At 37.2% G+C, this 19,025-nt stretch overlaps 1 protein-coding gene across 1 annotated transcript in view; it reads left to right on the forward strand.

Annotated features, from left to right (window-relative positions):
• LOC124721730 (zinc finger FYVE domain-containing protein 9) overlaps positions 1–19,025 on the forward strand; it is a 377,978-nt gene that overhangs the window by 228,797 nt on the left and 130,156 nt on the right. Inside the window, exons 10-11 of the mRNA XM_047246829.1 lie at positions 7,132–7,296; positions 12,233–12,392. Of these exons, the coding sequence (XP_047102785.1) occupies positions 7,132–7,296; positions 12,233–12,392 (325 nt within the window). The remainder of the gene's footprint in view (positions 1–7,131; positions 7,297–12,232; positions 12,393–19,025) is intronic.

Consider the following 19,025-nt stretch of genomic DNA (forward strand, 5'->3'; position numbering starts at 1 on the left):
TATGTATTTTGTTATGCTGAGCAAAACGTATTTCGAGAATTTATTCTCGGTGTCAAGTGCAGCATTTGTGTATGTATTTTTTTGTGATGTTACACAAACAAGTAATGTGAGTGATTTGTGTGTGTGTGTGTGTGTGTGTGTGTGTGTGTGTGTGTGTGTGTGTGTGTGTGTGTGTGTGGTTTTCTACATAACTGATGAGGACAGTACCTGATAACCTCAAAAAGACGACTACAGTGCAAGAGACGCAGAATAACACACATCCAGACACCATACAAAATACTTATTTACATGTTTGCACTTGGCAATGAGAAAAAGTTTTTGAAACACGTCATGCTAAGCATGATAAAATACATAACTAGTGCAGTATTTCATTATTTAAATATTAAACAAGTCCATGATAAGTCTTTTGATGCCTACTATGCACATATGTCATACACAAAGTACAAGGGGGGGCATCCTGTGCGTAACTTTTACAGCTTAAAATGTTATTTCCCACAGTTTACATTTTCCTGTGTTCTGCACCATTTTTTGGAAGCCCCTTGAAAAGTAAAAATGCGGGGTTTCACTGTGTGTTGGAACATGAGGTATCACAAATCCTGTGCCTTCCTTGCTGTTCGTGTTAATACCAAGGGACCTACAGGGGGGATAGAAAATGTGAAGAATGTGGACCACTAGTTAGTACTAACACACAACAAAGATGAGAAAAATAGAATACTGCAACAGAATTTGTCTTGACATACCATATGTTGCTATAACTGTCAAAAGTTCAGACAAATTGTGATTGCATGTAGATCAAGCAGCTTGTGGACATAGAAAGTCTGGATCAACTCCTTGCACATAAAGCCCCATTTTGCATCAGTTGATGTGGAAACCATCAAGAGTGTTTGCTGTTGTTGTTGTGGTCTTCAGTCCTGAGACTGGTTTGATGCAGCTCTCCATGCTACTCTATCCTGTGCAAGCTTCTTTATCTCCCAGTACCTACTGCAACCTACATCCTTCTGAATCTGCTTAGTGTATTGATCTCTTGGTCTCCCTCTACGATTTTTACCCTCCACGCTGCCCTCCAATGCTAAATTTGTGATCCCTTGATGCCTCAAAACATGTCCTACCAACCGATCCCTTCATCTAGTCAAGTTGTGCCACAAACTTCTCTTCTCCCCAATCCTATTCAGTACCACCTCATTAGTTACGTGATCTACCCACCTTATCTTCAGCATTCTTCTGTAGCACCACATTTCGAAAGCTTCTATTCTCTTCTTGTCCAAACTGGTTATTGTCCATGTTTCACTTCCATACATGGCTACACTCCATACAAATACTTTCAGAAACGACTTCCTGACACTTAAATCTATACTCGATGTTAACAAATTTCTCTTCTTCAGAAACGATTTCCTTGCCATTGCCAGTCTACATTTTATATCCTGTCTACTTCGACCATCATCAGTTATTTTACTCCCTAAATAGCAAAACTCCTTTACTACTTTAAGTGTCTCATTTCCTAATCTAATCCCCTCAGCATCACCCGATTTAATTTGACTACATTCCATTATCCTCATTTTGCTTTTGTTGATGTTCATCTTATATCCTCTTTTCAAGACACTGTCCATTCCGTTCAACTGCTCTACCAAGTCCTTTGCTGTTCTGACAGAATTACAATGTCATCGGCGAACCTCAAAGTTTTTATTTCTTCTTCATGGATTTTAATACCTACCCCGAATTTTTCTTTTGTTTCCTTTACTGCTTGCTCAATATACAGATTGAACAACATCGGGGAGAGGCTACAACCCTGTCTTACTCCCTTCCCAACCACTGCTTCCCTTTCATGTCCCTCGACTCTTATAACTGCCATCTGGTTTCTGTACAAATTGTAAATAGCCTTTCGCTCCCTGTATTTTACCCCTGCCACCTTCAGAATTTGAAAGAGAGTATTCCAGTTAACGTTGTCAAAAGCTTTCTCTAAGTCTACAAATGCTAGAAACGTAGGTTTGCCTTTTCTTAATTTTTCTTCTAAGATAAGTCGTAAGGTTGGTATTGCCTCACGTGTTCCAACATTTCTACGGAATCCAAACTGATCTTCCCCGAGGTCCGCTTCTACCAGTTTTTCCATTCGTCTGTAAAGAATTCGCGTTAGTATTTTGCAGCTGTGACTTATTAAACTGATAGTTTGGTAATTTTCACATCTGTCAACACCTGCTTTCTTTGGGATTGGAATTATTATATTCTTCTTGAAGTCTGTGGGTATTTCACCTGTCTCATACATCTTGCTCACCAGATGGTAGAGTTTTGTCATGACTGGCTCTCCCAAGGCCATCAGTAGTTCTAATGGAATGTTGTCTACTCCCGGGGCCTTGTTTCGACTCAGGTCTTTCAGTGCTCTGTTAAACTCTTCACGCAGTATCTTATCTCCCATTTCATCTTCATCTACATCCTCTTCCATTTCCATAATATTGTCCTCAAGTACATCGCCCTTGTATAGACCCTCTATATACTCCTTCCACCTTTCTGCCTTCCCTTCTTTGCTTAGAACTGGGTTGCCATCTGAGCTCTTGATATTCATACAAGTGGTTCTCTTCTCTCCAAAGGTCTCTTTAATTTTCCTGTAGGCAGTATCTATCTTACCCCTAGTGAGACAAGCCTCTACATCCTTACATTTGTCCTCTACCCATCCCTGCTTAGCCATTTTGCACTTCCTGTCGATCTCATTTTTGAGACGTTTGTATTCCTGTTTGCCTGCTTCATTTACTGCATTTTTATATTTTCTCCTTTCATCAATTAAATTCAATATTTCTTCTGTTACCCAAGGATTTCTATTAGCCCTCGTCTTTTTACCTACTTGATCCTCTGCTGCCTTCACTACTTCATCCCACAGAGCTACCCATTCTTCTTCTACTGTATTTCTTTCCCCCATTCCTGTCAATTGTTCCCTTATGCTCTCCCTGAAACTCTGTACAACCTCTGGTTCTTTCAGTTTATCCAGGTCCCATCTCCTTAAATTCCTGCCTTTTTGCAGTTTCTTCAGTTTCAATCTGCAGTTCATAACCAATAGATTGTGGTCAGAATCCACATCTGCCTCTGGAAATGTCTTACAATTTAAAACCTGGTTCCTAAATCTCTGTCTTACCATTATGTAATCTCTCTGATACCTTTTAGTATCTCCAGGATTCTTCCAGGTATACAACCTTCTTTCTTGCTAAAGACCAAAATATGCAAGAACAGAAGGCCACCAAACAAATATCTTTTGCTGGAGCACAGAAGGGATTTATATTAGTGCAGTCATCAATGTTTTTGAAGTTGTTTGCCTTTACTGTTTATAAAATTATTGTTAAGGTCCATAGTGTTACACTAACACAAGATGGTATAGCCTACACTTGTGAATATACCTGTAAAGCAATCCCCACAGTTGCCAGTTTGGAGTACTGGAGACCTCCATCAATCTCCCTGCCTCATGCCTGAACACACAACTTCTTTCTTTGTAAAAAGGAAAACGAACAAAGTTGAAGAATGTCATCACACAATATTTATGCCTAGGAGGCGTCAATTAGAACTCTCATCTTCATAGTGAACTTGGTGGTGCTCAATGATGTAGAGCTTGCATTTATTGTGATTGCAGTCACTACATGCTGCTGAAATAAAAACAAGAAGCAGCAGTGGTGTGCAACAGATTGGCTTGGCAGGTGGTCTATACACAACCATACTATCATGCTAAGAGACCTTGCAGCAGAGTAAGATGGCTATTGAAATTTTGTAAGGATGAATGAGGAATCTTTCAGTGAATTGCTGAACCTTATTACATCTTATGTACACAGAAAAGATACTGGTCATATACATGTTGAATTTCACTTTGAACAGTGCTGGAAGCAATCTATAAACTTGAAAAGAGTAAGATACATTACCGTAGAGGATAGACAGGTAGCACTGTTATTGTGGAATAAATAATTAAACTTTTGAAACAAACAAATAAGCAGTTGTCGTGTTATTTCCCTGGACTTAGAACACTTTTGTTGAATGATTCCACAGCTAATTACGGAATAAGTTTTACGTGTGTAATCCAACCACTCCCTAAATGCATTTAAACAGATGATTCCTTTCATCAGTCTTTCCTAATGTATTCTTGTTCACTATCAGTTGTTTACACATCCGCAAATCACAAAGTCTCTGCAGGAACTGCCATATATTGTACTGTATTACCGTTATACAATATGATATATTGCGCAGTATAATGAGCAATCATCAATATTTTTAAGGCTCTGCAGTCTTCTTCAATATGTTGTGCGAACCATCTATACCAATGTCAGATTGTCAATGTTATTGCACAATGACTTTTGAACATCCCAGGGCCCCTTTCGGTGTCTTTCTCCAACATCTTTGACTTGCCACCAGATTTGAAGGACAAAGACATGTCTAATCACTGAAATGATCATTATTTAGTGGAATAGGAATGGGTTGATGATCCATGTAGAGTAATTGGAGAGCCTTCTGCAGGAAAGTTCCTCATGTGTCTCTCCAGGAGATATATTTCAAAGATACCAGCACACTTATGGTAAGCGGCTACAATCTGCATGAAATAGACTACTTTCGTGGAGACAAGGTCAAAGGCAGGATGTCCGTATTTGCTAGTGACACACATTCTTCTTCACCAGTGTCGCTTCCCTCTTAGCTAAAGCAATCACTATCAGTGGTTGGTTGGTTGGTTGGTTTGTGTTTGTGTGTGTGTGTGTGTGTGTGTGTGTGTGTGTGTGTGTGTGTGTGTGTGTGTGTGTGTGTGTGTTGGGGGGGGGGGGGGTTGCACACATCACTGAATTTAATTGAGTGCACTTTTTATATGCTAGTGCGTGATCGTAAGCAACCTCAGGCAAGTATACCCTCCATTCCCTTTGAAATCTTAACGCTCAACATCATGTTGAGTTCTGCTGATACAAGCCTAGGGAGTAGAGCTATAGGAAAACTCATCCTCACATAAGACACTGGTCCATTGAACAGAGCTTTTCAAATTTCTACAGAAAACGTCCAATGTGTCATATTAGGGGACAAGAAAAGATCTTGGGAAGAAACCCTGAATTCCATTAACCATTTCACGTCAACTACACAGTCACTTCAAAGTCTAAATTGTAACTTCTCGTTATATTGTACCAATTCCGTTTTTATGTATGGTTTGTTTTGTAGCATTTGGATGGAGTAAGAGTAATAAGTTGGTAAGCTTGCCAAGTGTGCCTGTCAAATGTTTGTCGTGATGGCAATAAAGTCAGGTTGTAATATAATAATAATTTCTGATGAAATTCACTAGTAATGTTTTAGGTTGTTGTTGTTGTTGTTGTTGTTGTGGTCTTCAGTCCTGAGACTGGTTTGATGCAGCTCTCCATGCTACTCTATCCTGTGCAAGCTGCTTCATCTCCCAGTACCTACTGCAACCTACATCCTTCTGAATCTGATTAGTGTATTCATCTCTTGGTCTCCCTCTACGATTTTTACCCTCCACGCTGCCCTCCAGTACTAAATTGGTGACCCCTTGATGCCTCAGAACATGTCCTACCAACCGATCCCTTCTTCTAGTCAAGTTGTGCCACAAACTTCTCTTCTCCCCAATCCTATTCAATACCTCCTCATTAGTTATGTGATCTACCCGTCTAATCTTCAGCATTCTTCTGTGGCACCACATTTCGAAAGCTTCTATTCTCTTCTTGTCCAAACTAGTTATCGTCCATGTTTCACTTCCATACATGGCTACTCTCCATACAAATACTTTGGGAAACGACTTCCTGACACTTAAATCTATACTCGATGTTAACAAATTTCTCTTCTTCAAAAACGCTTTCCTTGCCATTGCTAGTCTACATTTTATATCCCCTCTACTTCGGCCATCATCAGTTATTTTGCTCCCCAAATAGCAATACCCATTTACTACCTTAAGCGTCTCATTTCGTAATCTAATTCCCGCAGCATCACCCGATTTAATTCGACTACATTCCATTATTCTCATTTTGCTTTTGTTGATGTTCATCTTATACCTTCCTTTCATGACACTGTCCATTCCGTTCAACTGCTCTTCCAAGTCCTTTGCTGTCTCTGACAGAATTACAATGTCATCGGCAAACCTCAAAGTTTTTATTTCTTCTCCATGGATTTTAATACCTACTCTGAATTTTTCTTTTGTTTCCTTCACTGCTTGCTCAATATACAGATTGAATAACATCGGGGATAGGCTACAACCCTGTCTCAGTCCCTGCCCAACCACTGCTTCCCTTTCATGTCCCTCGACTCTTATAGCTGCCATCTGGTTTCTGTAAAAATTGTAAATAGCCTTTCGCTCCCTGTGTTTTACCCCTGCCATCTTCATAATTTGAGAGAGAGTATTCCAGTCAACATTGTCAAAAGCTTTCTCTAAGTCTACAAATGCTAGAAACGTAGGTTTGCCTTTCCTTAATCTAGCTTCTAAGAGAAGTCGTAGGGTCAGTATTGCCTCATGTGTTTCCAATATTTCTATAGAATCCAAACTGATCTTCCTCGAGGTCAGCCTCTACCAGTTTTTCCATTCGTCTGTAGAGAATTTGCACTAGTATTTTGCATCCGTGACTTATTAAACTGATTGTTCGGTAATTTTCACGTCTGTCAGCACCTGCATTCTTTGGGATTGGAATTATTATATTCTTCTTGAAGTCTGAGGGTATTTCGCCTGTAGTAATAGTATTTACCACATGACATAGTTCATTCATTTATAAAGTGACATTTGTAATTGCTATAGACTTCGTTGGTGCTGCCAGTGATAAAAATATAAATATGCCTACTGATGAAATGTGATTCATGTTTCATAAACTGATCGTTAAAGAGCACTCAATTTGAAAAATACAGATGTGGAACTGCTTGTGTTGTTAATAAGACTTTTTTTTTTTTTTTTTTTTTTTTTTTTACGCCCTTTAAATTTAAAGGCCATGACTTGCATTTTCAATGATTATTTTCATATTTTGTGCCAAAGGAAGAGTACAAATAGGTAATCTTAAATATATTTTCATAAAATAGGTGACTGGAAGATTACACAATAGCAGAAAAGAAAACAGTCATACAAAGTATTTCTTTTAGTTTTGAGCAACTAGTCTTCTAATATTGACACTAATTATTTCTACCTGAACTTTGCAGTGAACTGCTGTGTGAATAGGACATGTTGGTGTTTTTCAACTATTGGAATGAGCTCTGTTGGGCAGGATGAAATAGTCATAATTCTTGAATGTCTACCAGATGAATCTTCAGTTCCAAGGGATATTTTTACACACCTGAGCACCTTGTATCAGGAGGCATCTAGAGGTAAGTCACTAAAAGTTATAAACTAAGAAACATGTTCTCTCTTAGTTATATATAATGGAAATAAGAAGCAATTTTTCTGGAAAAAGGTCTCCTGTATAAATAATTCCCTGAAGTAACTAGTTTCACTGTGTCTGGGGAGTTACTTTATTTTACTTCTTGTTTAATGTCTGCTGTGAGAGTTTGAATTAGTACATTGAAAAAACCTAACTTGCAATGTTTACTTCTTTTCAAGCTGTGAGTTCTGTTCTCTCATGTTTCATTCTTAACAGAAGCATGTTTGAAGTACTCTTTTATTGAGTAGTTGTTAACATGAGCACAATTTTCATTTAGTCATTGGAGACTTCATGATATCAGCTTTCATTAAAAACTATGCTGAAGTGCATAACATCTAACGGAAAACTTTTTAAAAGATTCTGAGTAGAAAGAAAAATGAGACACTTAGAAATTTAGACCTGTGGAGACTTCACAAGACATTGTCACACTTAAAATTTCTTTGTCTTTATTGTGTTTGCTGTTTACTTATTTAAAGAAATCATTTGCACCGAAAGCTCAATATCCTGTAGAAATGACCGTGTTGATTTCTGGTATATTGCCACATTATTTTCTTTGCCTCAGCATGTAATGATTCCTCATTCAGTGAGGTAAGAAACAATCTTTTATTTTTGACAGTTAATTATTCCACAGTGTTGTGATAGAAAGTCGAGCATTGCTGTGTTGTCTGTAGGGTGATCAAATAAGGAAATGTTTCAGGGAGCATTCTGATTTGTGGAGACAGCTAGGAGGCAGATTTAAATGTTTGAAGTAACGTTGTCTTAGATATAATGGAATGAAAATAATGAACCTAAAAAGTAAATTAAACAGGTACAGTGAAGGTATGTAAATCATATGTATGTAAAGAAAGGATACAATTTACTAGAACAATACCAGCTGAAAAAAAAGCTGTGGAATTAAGTCCAGAAAAGTAAATAGAATAGCCAGTAGATAGTTTTTGTCATAGCAAGGCATGCAGAATGTCACATAATAAGACACCAGCCTTGGCTTAGCTGTGTTGGATGGCGGATGTTTTGAGCGAGAGCAATCGTGTTGTGTCATTGTACAGAAATTTTTAGAAATTAAAAATGGTATGTCATGATTCGAGCCAAAGTGCAGATGTGCACACTATCAGGAACTTATTCCAAGTGCATAAGTCATGTCGAACATTCACAGCAAGAGCAGTATTTATGTACTTACTAAGCAGCAGTATGAACCAACAATAGTCAGAAACTTGTAATATGTTAATAGACCCAGTGAAAATAATGTGTGGTTAACTTCAACACCTCATTCAATAGATAGTGTTTTGTTTATCCACAATAGACTACCCAAAGTAGTTAATACAGCTGTTCATAGGACATCAGCTGCTGTTTTGAATGAATACAATCAGTACTGCAGATCCACTTGCAGCTATCCTGCTTAGTTATCCATATCCAAACTCATTTTTAAGTCTCTTTCCAGTATGCAGGATAAGTAGACATTGAAAGGTAAGGAGTGTATGGGATGCAGTATGCAGTAGTCATAGTTGCTGAAGGTGCGGCATTGTCGAAATTGCTAAAAAGTGAGTAATGTCCATGAGATTGGGAAAAATCAGCCTAGTGTCCAGTGAGTGACATTCAGTGCATCAGTTTATTCAGTTAATACTTGGTAATGAACTTCAAATATAACAAACAGTTCCATTTGAAGAAAACTCATTTTATTGCATGTAAATGGTTAATATCAATAAACATTTAAAACAAGATCAGTAGTTTCATTGTCACTCACCATTTAAATGTCCACTTGGCCTATAACTACGTATGAAATCTAAGTGGAAAGAGTGATGGAATCTTGGCTGAATTATATTAAAGTTAATCATATTTGTAGTCCAATTTTTCATGAAAGAGCCACTGAAACAGATTGTTACAATAAATCTAATAATTCTTGAGAACTTAGAGTATACTCTGATTTATATCAGACAAAGTGGTACATTTTTTTGAGAAGATGCACATGCATTTTAGAGAAGTATGGTCCAAATGCACATCTTGCCATTGCAACAAGTGGCAAACATTACTAGTCAATTCACCATGTCTTGTCGATCTGCCTGACTGTGTAATTAGTTAAAATCAGTAGGTTTGCAACTATATTCACATCTCTGATACTGTATGTTGACCGGTTTTGTCATAAAATGCCTGTAGCACCTAGTTATTCCTTAAACTGACTCATGCAGATAACTCTGCTAAGGCCATTCCTTAAACTGACTCATAAGATAACTCTGCTAAGGCCATAACAAATGAAAATATTGCAAACTATTCTGCCATTACTGAATGGGATGATATCATCATCGCTGCTTCTGAAAAAATCATTTATCCTAGCAGGTTCTTGCTTAACAGGACTAGCAGGCCTTAATTACATAACTGCCATAAATAAATCTCATCATAATCTAAAACATTATTAAGTTTTTCGCAGCCCAATATGCAGTTGTTGTCATTGGTTGCTAAGACCACCAGCAGTATTAGTGCACTCAACTAATCAGTCATGAGCACAATTACGGCCAACAGCTGCTCGGAAGTCAACACATCTGGAATAAACACAATTTAAACCCCATTCAGACCTTGAAAATCTATTATCACAATGTCCAATCCTTAAGCAACAAAACTGATGACTTAAGCATTTTGCTGACCAGTGAACTCAGTGATATCTCGGTAGTATGCCTAGCACAGCAGTGGCTCTGCACTGATGTAGGTAAGTTAATCTCCCTACCAAATTTCAAATTGTGTGAACACTACTCCAGATCAAAGGATGGACATGGTGGGGTTGCCATCTTCATAAAATGACACGTTGAATATAGCCCACTTCCTACCCCAAAGGAAATAGGAACAGACGACAGAAACAGGGAGACATTGATTAACATTGCAAAAACTTATAATCTGCATGGGCTTGTAAACGGGTCCACTAGAATAACACCCACATCCAAGACAGCTCTAGATCAAATTTTTGCAAATAGAAATAAACTTAACCCAACATTAGAAGTATACAATGCAGGATTCAGCGACCACCAAGCTGTTATTCTAAAGGTTGATGTTAGCAAAGATACATCAAACCCAGTCCCACCTAAACCTTTATGAAGGTTTTTCACTCACGATAACTTGAACAAGCTAAATGCCCTCCTTAGTAAAGAAAAGTGGACAGAGATGTACATAGCCAATGATGTCAACATGAAATTCAACATATTTCTTGACACAATGATCCACCGCTCCCACCGCTCTGAAGAGATTTTCCACAAAAACCAGTAAGAATAAATAATAATAAGAGAAGCAAGACTTGGATTACACCACCTATAAAAATCTCTTGCAAATATAAAAGAATACTCCACATGTTATGTAAACAAAGTAGTGACTCCCACCAACTAACAGAATACTATAAAAACTACACATGTATCCTAAGAAGAGTGATAAGACAGGCAAAAAGGATGTAAAATGATGAGTACATTGACAAATCCAGCAATAAAGTAAAAGCAATGTGGAATATTATAAAAAGGGAAAGATGGGAAAACAAAGCTACACACACGAACATAGAGATCAAACTCAACAATGAATCTATATCTAATACCGAAGTTGTGGTGAACTCTCAACAAATTCCTTACAAGCATAGCTGAAAAATTAGTAACAAATAATCCTATCACAAACTACCATCCAGCAAACCAAAAATATCACACATGTTCAGAGTCAATTTTCATTATCAAAGTTACTGTAAATGTTGTTGCAAAAGCCCTCAGAGAGTTAAAAAATTCATATTCAGCTGGAATTGATGGTATCTCAGCACCTGTCATCAAAAATTGTGTACACACAATTACTGAACCATTAACTCACCTCTGTGACTGTTCTTTCCAGGCAGGTATTTTCCCTGAAGTTCTGAAACTTTGTAAAGTAATTCTTGTCTTCAAAAAAGGTGATAATAAAGATATGAATAACTACAGGCCTGTCTCAATCTGATCCTGCTTTTCTAAAGTTTTTGAACAAATAATGTACAAAAAACTGATGGACTTCATTGGGGGAAAAAAATAGATTTCCTAAGTTTAGCTCAACATGGGTTCAGAAGCAACAAATCTACAGAAACTGCAGTAAATGATTGCATAAATTAGATCTGTTAGATAAAAAACAACTAAGTGGAGATAGGGTTGAAACCCTGAATCCTACATGTTGAATGGGGAATCTCTTTCACTTTACTTAATTTATGATACACAAAAATATTTTGAATCTATTTCCATGTCAATGAATAGGTACTATAGCCTAATAAAATAGTTAATGTCATCTTATCAAAATCTTATTAGGCACTGAGATGCAAGCATCAAATTAATTTATTATTATTATTATTATTATTATTTTCAAATGAAGCTGTACTGTTTTTAACTTTCAGAGTAAGTAGATCGAATCGAGTTCTGCTCCTCTTTATGCATTCTCCATAAGTTAGTACATCGTCAAGTAATTCTTCATTAATAACCTACAACTGTTATGAGTTAAAATAGCGGCCCCCTGAATAATTCTATAATCACACATTTGACTCTTCACATCCACATTTCATCTCATTTTACTACACTGATACGTTGTAACTGACTGACTCGTATGTACCGTTTCACTGCCATGACCTCTGTCAGTGGGAGAGGGTCACCGTTCTTACCCCGTATACAGCCCTTAATGAGGTATCTTGTATCTTTATGTTAAAGGAAAGCTGATTGGCCTGAGAATCTTGACACATTTATTGAAAAAGTTGTACTTTCTTTTATGTAGGAGATAGAAATATCAACCATTCTTGCTCTGTGTAGGTGAAGATTCTAAAATTACTATTGTAAGCCCTGTTCTCGAGTCAGTACCCTTTCCGTGGCAAACAAGAGTAACTCATTATGTTGTAAACATTTCATTTCTTGCAGGTAGAATGGTGAGTGAATTGGGCCATTCTGTTTTACAAGGATCAGTCTTCCTGGGCTCATCAGAATATGGTGGTTTTATTTATATTAGACCATCCTTCCAGTGCTTACATAAACTGATTCTTCCACCTGCTCCCTTTTTGATAGGAATCCTCATTCACAGGTGAGTAATTTTTGTATATTTTATTTTACAATTTCTTTCAAATTTAATCCTGTCTGCCCCTCCCCCCCCCCCCCCCCCCTCTTCCTTTCAGAACACACATTTGCCTGTGGTGAATAGTTGATAAAGTTGATAATATTGCTGAGATATAAGGTTAGGTATTGGTAGAATAAATATAAAGAAGATTAATGAACGGACTGCTCTGTGCTGTGGAAGGGAGGCATGAAAAGAATAGATGAACAGAAATTATATCTAAAGTTTATGTAAGCAAAGCTAACATACAGATATGGTGAGAACTTAATTCTAGCTATTTCAGACTGAATGTTATCTGTCAGCAAGCCATGTTAGAAAGCTTCTGAACAGTTAAAAACTATGCTGTACTCAAATCGAGACTCTTCAGGCTGTACTAGAATTTGTGAATGACATTGCTACTCATCTAACTGGAAATACTCCTTAGTAATGTTAATAAATAATTGAACTGAAGGCTGTAGAAAAGAAATTTTTTGAGCATCAGGAGATTTCAGCTTAATAACATGGTAAATTGGGAAATTAGAATACTGTAACGTGTGAACTGAGAAGCAGTCATATGAATGAATCAAAGTGTAGCATTGATGTGAAAAGACAAGAGAAGCAAATAGTCATTCCTATAAATGGAAGTGGTTTTTGATATAACAACATAAGAAATTACTGTCAAGAATCCATACTAAAAGAGGAGCAGATTCCAAGAAATGCTCTGAGGGAGCCCGAATAAGGTTTGATTGGGTGCGTGGTTTGTTACTCTTGCTATCCTTGTAGAACATGAGACTAACAAAATGTGCAGTATTTATTTTACACAAGAATTATTTTTCTGAGGGTTAATGTTATTTCTGCAGCTTGTAATTTACGTCATCCTCAGGGATCTGAAACTAGCCACAAAATTTGAATAGATTCTTATTTACAAATTAAATCATAAATATGTGTATATGTGCAAACTAAAGTGCTTGAAGTAATGTCTGGGGTATTGCACCTGAACATTGTCAAAGGAAAGGTAAGTGTACAATGTTTACTTAAACTAATCATGTTACTGCACTTACAGTATGCAGAAGACAAGTATCACGATAGAGCTCGAATTATATATTAATAGTGAAAATTACAACAACCATAAAGAATGGTCCAAATGACTCCAACTTGGTGTTTGTTTAAGATAGTGTGTCAGCAATAACTGATTCATCTTGCAGAAAGATGGCATACAAATAGGTCCTTCAGTGCTCTCTAATGAGTGATCAAACTCGTCAATCTTACTCCAAGCTCATTTTATGAAGAGGAATTATACAGCGTGAAAGAAAGTGTCAGAGTGGCTCACCAATACAAAAGGATACAATATCAAAATATTAATTTGTTTGATGATGGAGAATGGTTGTTTTCTGGGAAATAAGTCTGTCATACTGATACAACAGTGACATGTTTGTAAAACAAGTGGATAGAAGGAAGTCTTACATAGTGAAAAGCAAATATCAGGCCACGCTGCAACAAATTATACAGATTCATCAGCAGAGTTGACTCAGTCCTGGAGACAATGCAACAGATGTGTATCTTTTTGTGTTCCTAGCACAAAACCATACTTTATGGTCTGCAATAATGGCATGCATGTACTGCTTTGCTTCTGTTGTCAAGATATCAAAGACACCTCTGATTAAAATTGGTAAGTGATCTACAGTATCAGTCATGTATACGTTAGATCCTACAGCAGTGATCACAATCTTGCAACATGTTTTGTGGAGTGACATAGCATACAGATGCTGAGTTTGATGGTTTGGGGCACCATCTTGACTCCTTTGTATTGAGGTCAGTCTGAGAAGTTAGTCTGAGGTGCTGCCCTTTCTCCAGAAAATCCAAATGCCATCTCTCAGCAGGACCATGCCCAGCCACACATTGTAAGAAATGTGCAAGCCTTGTCCAAAGAGTGATAGATACCATTGCTTCTCTGGTTTTCACATTCACCTGAAGTGGCATCTGTTGAACATGTCTGGAAGAGGAGAGTAACAAACAAAGTTTCACCCAACCATATATCAATCACCCTAATGCTTTGCTGACTTACAGAAAAACTACAGGGTAGGAGAATTGCTACAAACATATCGAAGGTGTTTTCTTTAATTCTGTGCTGTGATGTGTACAGGCATTAATTGCAGCATGTGGGAGTTACATATAATTTCTGATTTAGTTATTCTCCACAGATATATAAAAAAGCTATGTTGGATTGTGGGCACATGTTACAGTTCATGTCATACCTTTCTAGGATCAGTTACACAAACACAATATATCTCAATTATAAATCGTATGGTGCAAATGAAGACAAGCTATTCATTTCAGAGGAATTCTTTAGTACTAAACTAACATTTATTATGAAGATACTTATTCAAACCAGCATCCCTTTAATCTGTTTATATATTTTGAAAGTTTAACATTCTTATCCTCATATGGTAGGGGCAGTTCTCTGCATTTTCTGTGTTATTCTTTGCCGGGTGATTAATGTAATCCCTCCTAGCGTTATACATAAATAAACCCTTGTTTAAGCTACTATGTGGCTGGTATCTTTAAATTATTCAGCTATAGAACTATGTATTGATGGCAGTATAAGTAATTTATTACTCTTGAATATCCTTTTACAGGACCCATTATATCTGAGATTGCACACAATCCTAACTGTCCTTTTTAACCAGTGAATACTCTGTTTATATGCTCGGCTCTAGCACATCCCGTACTCCAGTTCCATATGTGAGGTGGGGATACACTAGTGAAAAATGGGTAGGGATACACTAGTGAAAAATGGGTAGGGATACACTAGTGAAAAATGCACCATTCACATTTATTCGTAATTCAGAACTGGTGACATTGTTTTTATTGTGTAATCTGGTCTTCTTAATTTTTTGGTTAAAAGATCAATGTGATGATCCCAAGACAGATGCCTTTCTAACATTACATCAAGAAGGCAATTGTGTCATCCAATTTTGTTTGTGTACACAACATTCCATTACACTTCATCAGTTTGGTGGTTTAGTTGAAAATAAATTAGGCTTGTTTCGTAAGTTTTAAGCTGAAAATATTACTTTTGAATAAATTCCACAAGCCATTTAAGAATCTAAAACAATTCGGTGTCAGATTATTCTCACTATGAAATTACAATGAAATCCAGACCTTTAGCTTCTTACAGGCGTCGATAAATATCAACGGGGTCAGTCGAAAATGTGTGCCCCGACCCGGACTGGAACCCGGGATCTCCCGCTTACATGGCAGATGCTCTATCCGTCTGAGCCACTGAGGACACAGAGGATAGTGCAACTGCAGAGACTTATCTCTGGCATGCTCCCTGAGAGACCCACATTCTCAACTTACTGTCCACACACTACATTTGTAATGCCCCTGCCCACTATACTCATTACTCGCTGCAGTCAATCTACCGATTCCCGTAAGAGTTTGGGCAATGTAAGTGCATCTGCACTGAGAAGATCATTGGTGGGTAAACCTTATCTATATGAAGATGGTTCTTCGAGAGCTTCCAGATCACCAATGGTATCTGTTCTTTTGGACATGTCCAAAAGAACAGATACCATCTTCATATAGATGAGGCTTACTGGCCAATAATCTTCTTGAGTGCGGATGCACTCACATTGCCCGAACTTTTATGGGAATCGGCAGATTGACTGTCGCGAGTAATGAGTAGAGTGGGCAGGGGCACTACTAATGAAGTGTGTGGACATTAAGTTGAGAATGTGTGTCTCACGGGGAGCACGCCAAAGATTAGGCTCTGCAGTCGCACTATCCTCTGTGTCCTGGGTGGCTCAGAATGGTAAAGCATCTGCCATGTAAGCAGGAGATCCTGGGTTCGAGTCCCAGTTGGGGCACCATTTTTAACTGTCCCCGTTGATATTTATCAACGCCTGTAAGCAGCTAAAGGTCTGGATTTCATTGTAATTTCATTCTTTGAGAGCTGCAAGATCACCAATGGTATCTGTTCTTTCGGCCATGTCCGAAAGAACAGATACTGTCTTCATATTCATATATATTCTCACTGTGTCCCCAGCTAACAACTGTTCTGTCTTCTGCATAGTTAAGTACTTAATGTACACTGTCAGTAGATAATTAAGACATGAAATGAACAATAAGAGTTCCAGAACTGACCCTTGCGGCATGCCACACTTCACCATGGCTAGACTAAAGTTTTATTCTTTAATAATGTTAACCTCTTTGTGTTTGATTTGCATAACTGTATATTGGTCTCATTAGTATGATTGTAAGACATTTATTGTTAATTCTCTTATAATATAAATTCCCAGTTTATTAAATGGCATTTCTTGAGGAACCACAGCAGTGTGATAGCTAGGAACAAACCTGCAACCGTTTCTTTTCATACTCAAGTCTCACACAGAGATGATGCAAGTCTGTAACCATAATCATTAGTAAGTTTTTATGACGTAATCTGTGGTATAAAGTTCATTCTTCTTCTTCTTCTTCTTCTTTTTCTTTTTCCATTTCAAGCAGAGGGTGTTGGTTCATTCCAAAATCAAAGAAATTTAACAAAACTGTTTTCCCATCTCTTCATTGGCTGTCCTACATTCCATCTTCCTTTTTGGTTGAAACGTAATGATTGCCATGGTAGGCACTCAGGTGGTGTCTGGCATCCATTTGATGTGGTCACACCATATTTCTTGGTGACGTCTAATCTTTTCTGTCATTATTGTTTTCACATATAGTTGCTGTCTTACGTCTTCACACCACACACTGTGTCGTAGCATTAGTCCAAGAAGTGACCTTGGCAACCTCATCTCAGGTACTTCAATTCTTTGTACCTCTCCATTTCTTAGAAATCAGTTTTCATTACCATACATAAGAGCCAGCTTAGCCACCACCTTGTGTAATCTTATCGTATTAATTAGTTTTGCCATGGAACTAGTTAGATCAGTAGAAGTTGATGAAAAGTAAATGCTCCATGCTCATCTTAAGCTGCGTTAATGCACTTGGTTGTTGTCTCTTCTTCCTTGGTAGCACCATAAGTCCATTGTCTGCAGCTAGAAAATTTATTTGGGTATTCCAACTACTTTCAGCAGCAATAAATGTTACACCATTGGATTTCAGATTCACTATTAGGCACATTTATTTCCTCCAACACCCACAACTAGCTTCAGTCTAACAACAGAAAATAAATGAAGTATTATTCCGCTAGTAGAACTTGCAAAAACTGACACCTCAGTTTTTATCCAATATTGTTAAGCAACCAAGTAAAGGACTCTTACTTGTCTGTGTTATAAACAACAGAAATCTTCGGTGGTAGCTCATTTACACAGTCCACCACGTTTGTACTCAGTTTATTTCCACACGACATTACTATATAATCCACTGAATTCACTCTCAACATATTAATAGTAATGGTCCACTAACAGAAGCTAAATATTTAGTGACAGTGAACATTGTACTTGAAATTAAAGTTCACCAAAAATAACAAAGCACAACACATCATTATCGTTTGCACTTTTATAAAGCTACAAGATGAAAATTTAATAGAGTAGATGATTTATAAGTTTTGGCGGTGATATGGTTTAAATAAGATAGCAGATTAGCAAATTATAAAAGTTCACAGTATTTCATTAGCACACTGTATGCCTATGCAGTGGGTTACCTACGTACAAGTTAAGTTCTCAGGTTGGGACTTTTGTTATTTTTAATGGAAGGCGTAATTGAACAATAAATAGTGTTACATGGCTCAGAAAGATTAAGGAAACAAAAATATAAGTCAAATCCATGGGATCTAACAAGCACGGTGGCTCAATTGGCAGAAGTAAATTTGGGTGTGGCTGATCTTTATTTATGAACTTCTGTCAAATTAAATGGTTTTCAGGAAACAAACAGGTTACAAGAAAGAATGCAATGAGTAGTTTCTAATGAGTAGTGTCAATATTCTTGCAACTACTGATTAGCTCACAGAGATTTCACCATTACACATTGTTGTAATAATTTTGATTACCCATTTCCTTTAATTAATATAATTTTGCAATGAAACCAAATATGCCACACTCATCAGCAGCCGGTAATTTCTGACACAGGCTATGAAATCACATGAAATACTGTGTAAATAATAAATTAATCATTTCAAGTATGTACATGGCACATGCCTTACTTGTATAAGTACAGTTAGCTGAAAGACAAGGGAAAAAGTAGTTATTAAAAGGAGTAAACAGTATCAAGTTAACTACTTTCATATCTCAGCTAGACTAGCAGGCAATTGTATGTATGCTGGGAAGTTACAGAAAATGTGTGTATGAATAATTGACACCATTCTGGACCAAAGCAATTATAGTTCAGTCTTTCTGTATGTTGTTGTTACTCCTAGTATTGATTCTGTTATTTGAACTTTTGATTAAAAAAAGAAAAATATTATTTATGAAATATTTCCTGTGAGGAATAAATGTAATAAGATATAAGAGTTAGTGTTCCTAATGCTTTAACACATTCCAGTTGGGCCACAGTGAATTCTGCAGTCCGCAGAAACTATAAACTTTTGTGACTTCTTTGTGTCACAATTACTTATATTATGAAGGAGAAAAGCAGAATACCATTTGTTTCAGTAATACTGCCGTCAATTTCAAAACCGTCATTGTCAGT

This window comes from Schistocerca piceifrons, chromosome X (genome assembly GCF_021461385.2).
Source record: "Schistocerca piceifrons isolate TAMUIC-IGC-003096 chromosome X, iqSchPice1.1, whole genome shotgun sequence".
In the NCBI taxonomy this organism is placed as follows: Eukaryota; Metazoa; Arthropoda; class Insecta; order Orthoptera; family Acrididae; genus Schistocerca; species Schistocerca piceifrons.